This window comes from Grus americana, chromosome 3 (genome assembly GCF_028858705.1).
Source record: "Grus americana isolate bGruAme1 chromosome 3, bGruAme1.mat, whole genome shotgun sequence".
NCBI lineage: Eukaryota > Metazoa > Chordata > Aves > Gruiformes > Gruidae > Grus > Grus americana.
Window position 1 is genome coordinate 16,490,007 of NC_072854.1, and position 15,297 is coordinate 16,505,303.

A 15,297-nucleotide genomic window follows, 5' to 3' on the forward strand; every position below is an offset into this window, starting at 1 on the left:
ATTTCTAGAGCATCGGCCCAGCATGTGTGCAGCCTTGCTCCTCAGTGTCACAATATGCGTGCGGTGCACTACCCATGTCCTTCAGCAGGCATCAAACCTGCTTGTTGCGAGCCTCACCAAGTGTTAATAATTCAGAAGGATAGCAGCACAGGAATAATCATGGCTGTGCAACACTAACATCTAAATTAGCTGAGTTTATTTTATTTTCTCCAAGGAAAGCATGTGCAGTGTTTGTGTTTTGTTCCTGGTTATTAATGGCATATTAGGACACAGTCGTTGCACTCACCTTTCCCCGAGGAACCAGCTGCCAGCATTGTGCCTGCTGCCCACGGCATCCGCTCAGCAGTGGAATCAATGATTTGCCCTGAAAAGGGTCCAGGAAAGTATTGAAAAAAGAATAAAGAGGAAAACCATATGGGTTCAGCAGCAACCTGGCTCTTGGCTGAGAGGTTCAGTCATCGCCGCAGCCCCAGGAGCAGGGTGTTTGCTCACACCAGCTGGGTCTGGAGGGAGGAGGAAGGGTCTCTTCTCCCACCATTGCTTTGCCCTTGCACCTTTGCAATAAGGAGGGGGAGAGTGGTGGTCCTGCACGGCATCCCTGGGGGAGCCGGAGATGGGCACCCTGCTGCTCCTGCCGGCTGCAGCAAGCGGCGGCTCCCAGTGTCCCCGAGAGGATGATGCTCCCCAGCTCCATGCTGTGATACTCAGCTGACTGCTCCCAAAGCAATTTTAAAAACACTCACAAAGATATCTTGCCCCTGGAGAAATGGTCTAAATGGAAGAGGAATCCCAGCTTCAGGCCCAGGATTATCTATACTGGTTCTGTGTTTGTCCGTAAGAGGGGATGGGCCAATCCTAATTATATGAGTTGGCTGGCACTCTCCTCCGAGCCTGGGCACCTCAGTGTTTCTCCAAACAACCCCCTGATTTCTCTTACTGGATTCTTGCCCAGCTTGTTCACCCATTCAGTTTATGACCAAGGTGAGGAGCACCCTAGCTCTGCTCCGCAGACCATCACTGCCTCCCACAGCCACAGCGCAGCAAGTGTGGGCTGTCCCTGCAGCCACCACCATGGCGAAGATGCAGGAAAAAAGTCCTCAGAAGCAACATAGGGTCCCACAGAGGCGAAAAGGAACAAACCATGGGGCTGCCTGCCAGATACCTCCTTTGGACTTCTTGACCACTGAGGAGCGCTCAGCACAGCACCAGCTACAACCCAAACCCCACGTAGGAGGAAGGGGGTGTTTCTTCTTGCACGTACCCATGCCCAAGACACCAGCTACACACGGCAGTTTGATTTTTCTCCTGTGCAAATAAGTCAAATAATGCATTAAAAGTGCTTTAATACATAGAAGAAATACGTGGCTATTCTTGCCAGTGAGGACAGGCTGGAGCGGAACCACACATGGCCACACAGCTGGGACCTTAGAATCATAGAATCATTTAAGTTGGAGAAGACCGTTAAGATCATCAAGTCCAACCATTAACCTAACATTGCCAAGTCCACCACAAAACCTTGTCCCTAAGCACCACATCTACACGTCTTTTAAACACCTCCAGGGATGGTGACTCAACCACTTCCCTGGGCAGCCTGTTCCAATGATTGACAACCCTTTTGGTGAAGAAATTTTTTCCTAATATCCAATCTAAACCTCCCCTGGTGCCACTTGAGGCCATTTCCTCTTGTCCCATCACTTGTTACTTGGGAGAAGAGACCAGCACTCACCTGGCTACAACCTCCCTTCAGGTAGCTGTAGAGAACGATAAGGTCTGCCCTCAGCCTCCTTTTCTCCAGACTGTGCTGGAGAAAGCCTGTGTCAACCTTGGCTGAATCTGTACCCACACCGGGCTTTCAGGGCATTATGTTTTTCACTTTTTATTTGCAACTAAATAGCAAAATGCAAATAGAGACTGGAAAGACACCAGTGGCCCAACCTAGAAAAGGCGATAAAGTTTTTGCTGTGGGTGATGACTTTGACAGGATGGGACCCTTAGGCAGGACCTGTTCCTGCTCCTGCTCTCTTTTGCAATGCAACCCCATCTCCACTGCTGGGGAAGAACAGGCACAGCCAGCATTACTGGGGAGAAAGAGGGTCCCTCGCTTACACCTCATTACCTGCAGAATGGCCTGGGTGACAGGAGAAGGAACACAGCAGCAAACTTCATCCAGGATGTAATTTGTCGTATTTGCTATAATATATCTTTGACCAACTCAGACTTGGAGTGTGACCTGCCTTGTGCACTGAGTTCCATGCTGCTGCATGTCAGATGCAGTTAAGGCAAAGGACACTGCCAAGGTCCTGGGTAAAACAGTGCAGAAAATGTAAAAAAATGCTGGCGTGGGGGCTTGGGAGCACAGCTGGGGAGGAGGTGGGCTGGCACTGCCCAGAGGTTTAGTGCTGCAGTTCCCAGTGCCAAGGACCAGGCAGAGAAGACACCAAAGATGTGCTCAGGCAGGGAGGGTTTGGGGAAGCCGAGGATGACCAGGGGTACCAGCCCCGACCCACCCGAGCCCCAGCAACACCAAACACTGAGGTGTGGGAACATGAGCAAGGTTGGGGATGTGGGTGGGTGGGGATGAGCAAGGAGGGGACCTTTCTTGTCACCTTCAGGTGAGAGACGATTCTGTCCAGTGATAGCCCAACCAGTAAAGATTTTGTTTGGGATAAATTGTTCCTCCATCAGCAAGAGCCACAACACTGTCAGCCTCTTAAAATAACCTGCCCACTCGTGGTCGTGGGCCCACCCTCACCTCTGAAGATGACAGCTGCCATGACAGCTCCTCGCCTCCTTCTTCTGGCCAGTGAATAGGATAGGATGGAATGGAATGGAATGGAATGGAATGGAATGGAATGGAATGGAATGGAATGGAATAGAATAGAATAGAATAGAATAGAATAGAATAGAATATTTCAGTTGGAAGGGACCTACAACCATCATCTAGCCCGACTGCCTGACCACTTCAGGGCTGACCAAAAGTTAAAGCATGTTATTAAGGGCATTGTCCAAATGACTCTTAAACACTGACAGGCTTCGGGCATTGACCAGCTCTCTGGGAAGCCTGTTCCAGTGTTTGACCACCCTCTCAGTAACGAAATGCATCCTAATGTCCAGTCTGAACCTCCTCTGACGCAGCTTTGAACCATGCCCATACATCCTGTCACTGGATCACAGAGAGAAGAGCTCAGCACCTCCCTCTCCACTTCCCCTCCTCAGGAAGCTGTAGAGAGCAATGAGGTCACCCCTCAGCCTCCTTTTCTCCGAACTAGACAAACCCAAGAGGGGTAATCACCTCTTTTGACCAGCTGGTAACGCTGTGCTTGATGCCCCCCAGGATGCGGTTTGCCCCCCTGGCTGCCAGGGCACACTGCTGGGTCATAGTGAGCCTGCTGCCAGCCAGCACCCCCAGATCCCTCTCTGCAGGGCTGCTCTCCAGCCACTCCTCTCCCCATTTGTACTTGTGCTCGGTATTACTCCATCCTAGGTGCAGGATCCAGCATTTTGACTTGTTAAATTCCATCCCATTAATCATAGCCCAATGCTCCAATCTGTCTAGATCCCTCTGCAAGGCAGAGTATAATCTTCTCCATATTTTTTCCAGGAACTGAGGTTAGACGAACAGGTCTCTCATTCCCTGGGTCTTCCCTCACACCCTTTCTGTAGACTGGAATAACACTGGCTAGCTTCAAGCCAGCATGGACCTCCCCAGACTCTCAAGACCTTTCGTAAATGATCGAGAGGGATCTTGCCATAACATCCGCTAGCTCCCTCAGTGGTTTCTGTCTTGTCTGGCATGGCCATCAATTTGGGAATAACCCAACCCTCCGGTGATGCACTGCCTGCCTTTTAAACACAGTGATCTTGAGAGTGTTCAGAAGCATGTCTGGCTCCACACCATCACACTTGATACAGACAGGCAACAGGTAAGGTCTGCTTCCAGGCACACAGCTCCCGGCAGTGCAGGCACATCTCCAAAGCTTCTACACAGAGAGATGCTGTGCTCTCCTCTTTCCACCCCCATTTCCTTCTTTTCCAATGAAACTTCTCCCCTCCCAAAAGAGATACGGCAATTATTGGGTTCATCAGCAATATATCTGCCATCACGCAGCCTGGGGATCTCAAAATGCCAGTCTGCCCACTGGACCATTAAAGTCGATGGCTGTTCCTAACCTTTAAATATGAATAGAGGGTTCCCTGCTTAATGGATCGGGCACTATCCATGGAGACCATCTGCCCGGCGGCTGCAGAAATGCTCACATTGTTCTTCGCAGGAGTTCATTACTCAGAACCTAATGCTAAAAACACATTGCAAAGGGCCTTCTTTAAAATCAAAGGGCTAGTACAAACCTGGCGACAGAGAAACACAAGACCGAATCCAAGCACCTCCGCCACCCAGGCTGGAATTAAGCTGCAACCAGACAGGCACTAACTTAATTTGAAAGGCAATGACATAATTCTGAATTAGCTTAATAGGACCTGCAATTCATACAGAAAAGCCTGAATTTATGTAGTAATTAGCCAGAGCTTTCAGAGTGCTAGATATCTTTGTGGCGAGAAAATAATTACACAGCTTATTAGAGCGAGGTAAAAATGGGCCCGCTGATGGGGGTTTTGTGCTAAATTCTACTTTCACTAAGTTAGACTCTACTTTTGATTAAACATATAATTTGCCAAAACACCAAAGTCACTTAACAAGTTGAAGTTTTCTATTAATCTCTTGGATATGATTTCCCAAGTGATTAACCCCCTCTACACACCGGCCCCTCCCCAAAAGACACCCCTGAGCCCAACGAGCAGTAAAGCTCTGCGAGCTTCTCATTGATTTCTCCGTTAGTCTTGAACTCCACTGGATCAACTCTCAAACGGCACATCCAGGAGGATGAGCCTGGGAATTGCTCTCCCCTCCTAGTCCTCGTTACCAGCCAGGGAAGCAGACGCATCCTCACAGGAGCTCTTCAAAGCACAGCCAAGATGTTCAAAGTTACCCAGGGACTGTGGATGCACAACTTCAGCCTCTGAAACAGATCTGATTTTCTTAAGAGCTGCTTGGCAGCAGCAGATAACACCCTTTCCACTACTTAGCTGGCTTGTAATCAAAAGGTTCCCTGTATCAGAAGCCACCTTTGAAAAGCTCAGCCTGGTTGGGCTTCAGAGCATCTCCCCGGTCCCTGCGGGATGCCGTGTGCGACCACTTTTCCTGGGCATCTTCCATGCTTGCTTTCCAAAAGGCAAGCTGGGAGCACCTTGCTCACACACCCTGTGCCAGCCCCGGGCTGGAACAGAGACAATCCACCTGAAAAGAAGAAACTCCCTAAAAGCTGGGAAAGCAGTGGGGGGTCAGCCTAAAAAATCAAACCTGGGTCTGGAAAGGTGGAAGAAATTGGGCTGGGGGAAGCAGGACACAATCCCAGTGTCCTCATGGGGCTGCTCAGGGGCTTGTCAGCCCGCGGCGGGTAGCAAACTCCATCGTGGATACCTTGGCACATTTCAGAGCAAAAATTATAGTCAAAGAAATGGGAATTTTTTGACCACTAAAATTCAGACTCTTTCATTTTTTTTCTGCAAAAACAAGGTCAAAATGAGCTTTTGTAGGGAAATTTTCTTTTCTTTTCACATGAGAAGAGTGTGGGCTTTGTTAAACAGCTACTTAAACTTGCTATTCACTACAGACAGAAGTGGAAACCAGAAGAGGAGAGATGTCAGGAAAAAGTGGAAAAGGTGACCAAAATCCCACTTACAGGAGCAGATGAATGATGACAGAAGAACTGCTGCATTTATGAATGCTACAGCAAAACAGTTTTTACATCCTTGATACCTAAGAAAAGGATATTGTGCAATGCTTGACTAAAAATATGCCTGACTCATTTTAAGATTGCACAAACAAGGTTCAAATGCAGCGGTCCCTCTCAGAGGCACCATCCCGCGACAAGGTCAGAAATGTTTCTGCACATTTTCCCAAGTGCAGAGTGATGCTAAAGCCCACGGTGGCCAATTCGCATCTAAACCTTGTGCATCTACACAACCGCCACCCAGCCTGTGCAAGAACAGCCATTAGTGTAACAACATCTGCAGCATCATTAACACCACGGCATCTTCTGGCAGACAGCACGAACACAAAGAGGCTGGAGACAGACTATAAGCAACCATGGAATTTTTTTTTTTTTCCCCATACTTGGTTTTTTTTGCTGGGCTCGCCCAGGGAAAGGAGGTAGGCTGCTGATTAACTCCCCTTTCAGGGCTGCACTCATCAGCAGGGTGTTGCAGTTGAAAGGACTGGTTTTTTAATAGCTCAAATTTGAATTTCTAGGAAAAAATTGAACACACTTTTCTGCTTGGCAGTACTGACAGGAGCCTGTATTGCAGACCGAGTCTAACCTAACAACGCATTTCCATTTGGGTATTGCAACCATCTCTCTCTTTTAATATTAAAGCATTAACACCTAACCACTACCAGGTCATTCTACACAGCAAAAATCCCTTAATTACATGCTTAACATTAACCTCGGGACAAATCATTTGTTGATACTTTATTTTGCTTAAGCAGCTACCTGCAGACTCACTGAACATGGGGAAAACTGCTTTCTATGCCACCAATGTCAAACATTATTCCAACAGCACGTACCTGGTACCCAGCAGGACCAAGATACTTTTATTTTTTTAAATTTGTGGTCACAACAGCCTGGCCAGTGAGCCGGCAGCTTTCCCTCTGCATCTAGCAGGAACCAAGCTGTCACCTTGCTGCGGTCTTCACCAAGGAATTGCCTTCACCCAGGACCCAGCTGGGATGGAGCAGGATCCCACAGGCACCCACAGGCAATAACACTGCTGCGTTAACCCAGCCACAGGAGCGGGCTCCCAAAAAACACCCCTACATACTTACAAGGCAACATGTCTCAGACAAGACGGGGACACGTCGGGCAGGGAGCCAGCCTTGTCCTTCCCCCAAATATGCGATGCTAGGAACTTGTTGCATGGGTTAGACCAAGGCAGTCAGAGACAAGAAAAGTAGTCTTTTATTTCAATTAATATTTCTTGGCATTAGGCAGATATTAAATAACACTGGAATGCACAAGACTATTAACATATCGACAGCAAAAGGGAGGAGGTGTAGCCAAGTCGAGAACAGCAGTGCGAGTCACGTCACCTCGGGGCACTCAAAAGCCATTTAATGCAGCAACCACCAGAAAGTAGGACTCCACTGAGCAATACAAAATGAGGATGAACTCTTTTGTTAATACAGTAATGTTGGAACAATTGACAGTAAAAATGAACAAATATTTGCATTCAGGAATTAAACAGAGTGAAATATCCACAAACTGCTAGTCATGCATTTCTTTTGGAACAGCAATTTGCTAATGCATAAATATCACAAAAAAAACAATCTCCAAGATTTGAATAAATCACAGACGACTAGAAGAAACAAAGCTCAAATTCTATTTTATGCCTTAAATAGATGACCTAAATATTTAAAATTTTACTTCACCATATATATATAATTTATATATATATTAAAAGAAAGTAAAGACCATTAGATAAGTGCAAGCAATTTTCCTCAAAAAGAAAATTGGAACCATGCCCAGGAAAGCTGCTTTTTTTTTTTGCCTTTTTTTTTGCCCTTTTTTTTTTTTAACTTTCTACTCCATTCAGTCCACTTTTTTTTTTTTAAACATAGTAATTTCTGAAGCAAAATAAATTATCTACCATCTGCTATGTTGGGTAAAAGTCCTACCTAGCATCTTCTCGGGAACTACTAGAACATCACTTTCTTACAGACTAAGTGAAGTGGTATCTCACCAGCGATTTGAACTCTTTTGTAGCTGCATGTAAACATACCTTTCGATTAACGTTTCAAACGTGTAGAGTGAATCGTAACGTTACGGGGAAGCAGAAACGGAGCTGCCGAAGGAGAGCTGCACTGGTGTTAGTGAGGGGAGCGAGGGCTGGTTCGCTCGGACACACACACACACACACACGCACAATCTGGCAATGGGATCTTATCCGCGAAGTGTGGAGGGGTGGTTGAGAAGGCATCCGTTTGCGAGCAAAGCTTGAAGGACACAAGCCGAGATTCTCTGTGCACAACTGTCCGCTTTAATCAGAATTGACTCGCGCTACTGGGGTCGCACTGTAACAACCGCACGATGGAGGGATCACTCTTGGCACCTTTGATGAACTCTTCCAGCGACAGCTTACCTGAAATGGAGGAAAACCAAAATGGAAATAATGGAAAAACAAAAAAAAAAAAGGTCAGTTGCAGCTGCCACCGTCGCTGTAGCTTAAAAACAAAACCCTCCTCACCGAAGCAACATACGTATATTTAATCTATTGCAAAGGCATCGAGGCGAATTTAGTGCAATGCACAGCAGCCAAATCCTACTCAAGCCCTTAAGCCCAGATGCATTTTTCTTCTGCAAAACAATCTAGCATAATAATTGCTATTTTTTATTTAAAAAGACAGTACCAAATACAAAAACAACTGTTCTAATATCATTTGGCTGTTTTTTGCCCAGAACAGGACTATACAAATTACATGACACAGGAACACAAGGTATAGTAGCTGAACACATGTACACTTTGAAAATGATGCTTATATTACTATGACATTTTAAACCTAAATATCCCACATCTCCCCACTTTGCACCCTCATGGCTTGTGGTGACACGTAGGGCTGAGCAGCAATGGCTTGTCCTGCACCTACAAGGCCAGGGTGGACTCTGAGCAACCTGGTCTAGTGAAAGATGTCCCTGCCCATGGCAGGGGGATTGGACTAGATGGCCTTTAAAGATCCCTTCCAACCCAAACTTCTCTGTGATTCTCTGACTCTACAAGCCACTTGCTGAGCCCCGCTGGGTACACAGGAACAGGACCAGTTTCATGGGGCAGCAAGAAAAGCCAGACTTGGGGGAGCCACCCATTGCCACATGTTGCTCCTGCGCATTTCTGGTTTATACATCTTTAGGGCAGATGCACTGACTTGGACCGGACCCTGTGACAGTCTGCGGGTCTGACAAGGTGATCTCCGGAGGAGCAACCAACGAGCAGCAACCACCCCAGCACCCCCTGGCTCCAACAGTCCCGTGGCACGGCACGGTACAGCGAGGAAAAAAGATCCCATCTTGTCTCCCAGACCTCATCCTGGGGCAACCCAGCCTCTCGGCAGGTTTTTCCCAAGCTCAGGACCAGTCCCCTGCAGAAATGCCATCAGGAGCCTCTGAGCAGACGTTGCCTTGCCTGCTATCACCAATACTCTCCTGCTCCAGCACTCTGAACCATGGCAGAAATAAGCCGAAGCAATATTAATGAGAAATGAAACAGTTTTCCTTACGAACTGAAAAATAGACAAGCATTTGCTGCATTCCTGACACCATGTCCGGTGATCTCCCATCCATCCCATGCTCCCAGCACAACCCACCCCAGCCTCACACAGCACCGCAGGGCCATCCTTACCCAACCCAAACCGCTCCGCTTGAGACAGGCAGGACCCACACACGAACACCTTGCACTTGGCAGCTGCCTGCTGCCACTTTTGGCCACCTGCCCCCAAAAGGAGGGAGGCACAAGCTCATCGCACCAGTTTTCACCAGCCCCAGGATGCTCTCAGGCTGCCACGGGGACGGGGAGAGGACTGAGCTCGGTGGCCAGCACCTGAATCAGGTCAAGTGGGGAGGAATGAGCAAAATCTCCTCTTGGAGAAATTACAGAAGCTCAAAAACCTGTGGCACACTTCTGTCCTAGTTTCTGGTTTTTAAGCTAATGTTCCCAAACCCAGTGTTTTCTTACATTTTTTATCAGTCTGAGAAAGAGTACTCATTTATCAGGATGTGTATTGGTTTTCCGCTTTCCTTGCAATACTTAAAAGCAAAGCATAAATCAAAATCTATTTGCAATGTCCAACCATAAGATGGGGAAGAAGAAACATTTCCAGCCACCAAGAGCAAACGCACTTCCCTACGCACAGACCTTATTGCTCGGCACTGCGTGGCTTGCAGGGCTGGTATTTTACTGGGAAGAGGATGACTTTATTTCAGCAACCAAGTGCAACGGATGGATGATGTATAGAGCAGGTTTTGCGACCACTACTCTGTTGCACATGTGTACACGCCGCTACTTTCCACAGAACAAAAATACTTTAATTGTGTTATTTTAGGGCTCTCCACCTGTGAAGTCAGGGGATGAAGTGCTAGTTTTGATGAAGTCAAAAGTAAAATACTCGAGGACTTCAGCAAGGCCAGGAATTTGCCCCGGAGGCTGCAGCAGTAGATGCCAAAACGCAGCCATAAAATTCTCTGAAACAAAAACCTTTCTATGCATAAGGTCACATTTTGCCAGGTCTCCATAATCCTGTGCTAAAACCAAATCTTTGCTCCCACTGAGCACATCAGCAGGATACAGCTCCTGAATTTCACATCGGCAGCTGCCACCTTGGCCACTGCCAGGGTAATTCCCAGGAAAAGCTCCTCCTCCACTGGGAGGAAACGTGTCAGCAGGCTGACGGGCAGAGGAAATTGCTCATTTTTGCCCGTGTTTTTCAAGCCTAAGGCAATGAGCCAGCTCAGGTGGAGGGGTCGTGATGGGTATGCTGTCAAATAATTTATCAAGTGGCTCCATAATTGGCTCAGGAGCCGTTACATCCCCTGACACGCACACTGCAACGGAGTAAACACTGCAGGACTGCGTGTGACCACGCATATACGTACACACGCCACAAACATGCACAGAAAATGAGTATTATGGACCCAGGGGAATTTTTACTTTCTGCTACCCAACCACATCCCCGAGCTGCATCGCCAACAAGCCCAGGACTGCAACCCCACCAAAGGCAATGGGAGCAAAACCTTGTGCCTAGTTTGTGCTACGCCCAGAGAAAATAACTCAAAGACACTGGACTCAGGGGAGTTTCAGAGGAGCCTTTGCAGAAGGGGATTTACCCACGAAATGTCAGGGAAGGACTGGCCCCCTCCCAGCCCCCCGCAGCAGGAAAGGTCTCTGACCCACTCATTCACCCTATTTGTTATGGTCCAGAGATGCTCAACGAGGCCAGGCAGAGTCTAGAGGTACTGGTGGGGACATCCCTGCCCTCTACCCCCCACCCCAAGTACCATCATCTGCTTCTGTCAATGCCGGGCTGAAAACCTCTATTTCTAGAGCCTATGAGGGGGTGCTGGTGGAGATCCTACCATCGTTGTTTGTGTCCATCTGTCTGAAGATCTTGTCTGTTCGCTTCTCAGGAGTGGATTCGTCTTCTGGCATTTTCATTACTGATGAAACCATTTTGTAGATTGCCTGAGTATTAAAAAAAACCAAAAAGGAAAGAAAAAAAAGATATAGGAAAACCATGACCCAAATGATAAAGCATCAGGACTGAGAAAAAGAATTTAAGCCTGCAGCAATAAAAAAAGGCAGCTAACCCTGGCAGGCAGCTGCAGGACTTTATAAACCAGAACAAATAGGAATTTCTGACTGCAGCTTTTTTAATTTTTCTTTCCTGTATTCATTCACACTTCAAAAGAAGGGCCCGCACCGCTGGGTCAGTTTAACTGAAAGTCAGGGTTTAAATTAATGTACGAGCAGGTCTGAGCTAAAATACTGGGCTAAGCCATCGCCTCTTTGGCTGGCTCTTAACATAGTTATGAGTATGCATGTGGGGTGTTGTATGGTTACAGGCGAATATGCCTGAATATGCCTCTGCCCTGCACACCCTCCTGGTACAGCCCGTGGGCTACGCGCTCCCAGCCTTCGGGAGACGAAGACATGCTACAGCCTTTCATTCGGAGCTCACGTTGACTCATATTTGAAGTTAGAAAGTATTACTTTTGAGATTAATCAGGTCAGTAAAATTTGCATTTAGGGTTTTCTGATCCCATCAACACCCCCCTAAGAAATCCCCAGGAAGAGCTGCAAGACTTTGGCTGCGGGCTAGTTGCACAGTGCCGTGTTCGTCTCTCGGGCTCTTCCCTCATTTGCGCCTCGTGCTCCCACCATGACCCCCAGTATCCTTTTGGGGACCATGGGCTCAGGAGCCTCCCCGGGGCAGGAGGGACCCAGCCCAGCACATCCCTCATCTCCAGCTCCAGCTGTCTCAGGGTGAAGAGGTTACAGCAACATGAATAAAATATAAAATAGAGACAACGCCTCACCTGCACTATTTCTAGCATTTCCCCGCGGCTGATGTACCCGTTGCCGTCCAGGTCGTACATACTAAACGCCCACTTCAGCTTCTGTTCCAGCTTGCCCCGAGAGGTGACGCTCAGGGCAATGATGAATTCCCTAAAGTCAATCGTCCCGTCACCGTTGGTGTCGAAGGTGCGGAAGACGTGCTCCGCAAACTTCGACGCGTCGCCATAGGGGAAAAAATTTGCGTATATTTTTTTGAACTCTTCCACAGTCAAATGGCCCGTTGGGCAATCTTTTAGGAAGCCCTTGTACCACTCCTGCAGCTCGTGGTCTGTGAACTCGGTGTTCTCGCGCAGGTCCTGGAGCACCTCGGGGCGCAGCTTGCTGTTCTGCTTCCCCATCCTCTTCTGGATCCGGGTTCAGCGGCTGCAAAGCAAGAGAGAGCATCTGCCTCAGCTCTGGCCCCATTTGGCAGAGAGGGGCCAGGGGCAGGCAGAGCCCTGTGGGAAATGCAGACCCTGCCCAGGGGAAGGGGGAAAGAGGAGGAAACAGGATGCTATAAATGACTAGGAAAATATCTCATTTCATCTCGCCTCTTTTCCTCTCCTCTAGGCTCTCTCAGTAACTAGTATGCTGCGGAAGGACAAGGGAAGGCAGTTTGGGAGGGACTCTTTGGAAATATTAATCCTTATTATTAATCCTTATTATTTGGAAATAATAATCCTCATTATTTTATTTGTCTGCTACAATCCCACTCCTCTATCATATGGACTGTCATACCCAGGTCTGGATCCAAACTCCTGACCCACCCCAACAGGCTGATCTGCTGCGGTGAACGAGCGGGAAGGGACAGTAGCGGCGATGAAAAGTAAAATCTATCTGTTCAAAACTGAAAGCAAACAGGGACGAAGCGAGGGGCAGGAAGGGCAGCTGGCTCCATGCCAGCCGCATTTGCATCGTCCAGATGCTCTTTGAAACTCCTCGGCTTATGGAGCATCTCCTCCCTCCTCCCGTGACAGCAGCACAAGGGACTTCATCCTTTCCAGCAGATCGCAACCCTCTGCCTCCCCGGACAAGCAGAGAAAAAGGCTTTTTAAAGCATAATGTTTGGCAAAACAACGCCTTCCAGGTTTATTGGGGTTTATACGTTTATATAAGCTTGTTCAGTTCAATATTCCCCAATGTGGGCAAAAGGGCATTTCAACCTCAGGATTTTATCAGGATTTCAGGAGGGGGCTGGGTTTGTCCCCTCCTTTGACAGTGCCCGTGCTGCGCTGGTGACCGTGCAGGTGAGACTGCCCAGCAACAGGAAAGCTCCTTCAACAAAACAAAAGATGGTCAATCTGCACGTAGGAAACAACAGGAAAAAAAGATACCATGATGCATTTTTGGCTTTGTGGTGGGTTGACCCTGGCTGGAGGCCAGGTGCCCACCAGAGCCGCTCTCTCACTCCCCTCATTCACCAAACAGGGGAGAAAAGGCATAACGAAATGCTTGTAGGTCGAGATAAGGACAGGGAGAGATCACTCACTAATTGTTGTCACGAGCAAAACAGACCAAACTTAGAGAGGGAATTCATCTAATTTATTACTAGGCAAAACAGAGTAGAGGAATGAGAAAATAAAATCAACTCTTAAAACACTTCCCCCCACCCCTCCCATCTTCCCGGGCTCAACTTCACTCCCGGCTTCAACCTTCCCCCCCTCAGCGGCACAGGGGGACGGGGAGTGGGGGTTACGGTCAGTTCATCACACGGTGTTTCTGCCGCTTCTTCATCCTCAGGGGGAGGACTCCTCTCATCGTTCCCCTGCTCCAGCATGGAGTCCCTCTCACGGGGTGCAGACCTTCAGGAGCAAACTGCTCCAGCGTGGGGTCCCCCACGGGGTCACAAGTCCTGCCAGCAAACCTGCCCTGGTGTGGGCTCCCCTCTTCACGGGTCCACTGGTCCGGCCTGGAACTTGCTCCAGCGTGGGCTTCCCACGGGCCACAGCCTCCTTCAGGTGCCTCCACCTGCTCCGGCGTGGGGTCCTCCACGGGCTGCAGGTGGAATCTCTACACCCCCTCATCCTTCCTCCATGGGCTGCAGGGGGACAGCCTGCTTCACCATGGCCTTCACCACGGGCTGCAGGGGGATCTCTGCTCCGGCGCCTGGAGCTCCTCCTCCCCCTCCATCTGCACTGACCTTGGTGTCTGCAGAGTTTCTTACATCTTCTCACTCCTCTCTCCGGCTGCAAAAGCTCTAAGTGTTTTTCTTCTTCTTAAATATGTTATCACAGAGGCGCTGATTGGCTTGGCCTTGGCCAGCGGCGGGTCCGTCTTGGAGCCGGCTGGCATTGGCTCTGTCAGACACAGGGGGAGCTTCTAGCAGCTTCTCACAGAAGCCACCCCTGTAGCCCCCCCCCGCTACCAAAACCCTGCCACGCAAACCCAACACAGGCTTTTACCCCTTTCAGCCTTTCATAGCTTCTCAGCAATACCAAACCGAGCTGCCAAGCAAGAGGTTGAGCTGCTTCTCCTTCCCCAAACTCAAGAGGTTTATTCATCAGCTTTGCACAAAGTCACATCCAAACCCCTGTGTCTGGTCCGGCATAAATGACATTTCTCTGCACAGTCTGTTATGCCCCATTAGGCTCACTCACAGCCGGTGCAGAAGGCAGGTTAGTAACAGGCCAACATCGCGTGGCTACTCAGAAACTGCAAGAGCTGAGCAATAAAGCATGCAGAGACCGGGGAAAAAATATAACAGGGGCTAAGCACCTCCCAGAGAGTAAAAATCTCAGGCATGCATAAAAACCTAAAAAAAAAAAAAAGTTAAAGGTCAACAAAAAATAAGTTGCTCTACAGCAGAGAGATTTTCAACAGCTGAATTTAAGCTCGTTTTATTTGTATTCCACTTAGTCTCTGCGTCGCCTCAGCAATGTGAAAAATCCACATCCTGCTCTGTGGCTTAATGCTTAGAGACAAAAACCAGCCAGCTGCTCATTAGTTCAATGCATCGGGCTTAACGGAAAACTGTGTTGTCATTAGCACTTCTGTTTTCTAGAAAAGCTGCCAATATTTCAGCTTCAAAGCTTTATTTTAGTCCATTATATTGCAGAGTTTTCTCCGGCCCCCTGACATACCTCTGCTTGCTCCCAACATGCAGGGATGCTACAGCTCCCGGTCCCTGCCAGCTTCATCCCT

General features: G+C 48.5%; 1 protein-coding gene across 6 annotated transcripts in view; it reads right to left on the reverse strand.

Annotated features, from left to right (window-relative positions):
- Positions 1-6,990: 6,990 nt before the first annotated feature.
- The window catches only part of HPCAL1 (hippocalcin like 1), an 85,892-nt gene continuing 77,585 nt past the window's right edge, over positions 6,991-15,297 (reverse strand). For all 6 annotated transcript variants that reach the window (XM_054821594.1, XM_054821591.1, XM_054821592.1 and 3 more), the window contains 3 exons: positions 12,138-12,540; positions 11,178-11,283; positions 6,991-8,193 (listed from right to left, as the gene is read on the reverse strand). In XM_054821594.1, the coding sequence (XP_054677569.1) occupies positions 8,096-8,193; positions 11,178-11,283; positions 12,138-12,515 (582 nt within the window). In that variant the 5' untranslated portion in view covers positions 12,516-12,540 and the 3' untranslated portion in view covers positions 6,991-8,095. The remainder of the gene's footprint in view (positions 8,194-11,177; positions 11,284-12,137; positions 12,541-15,297) is intronic.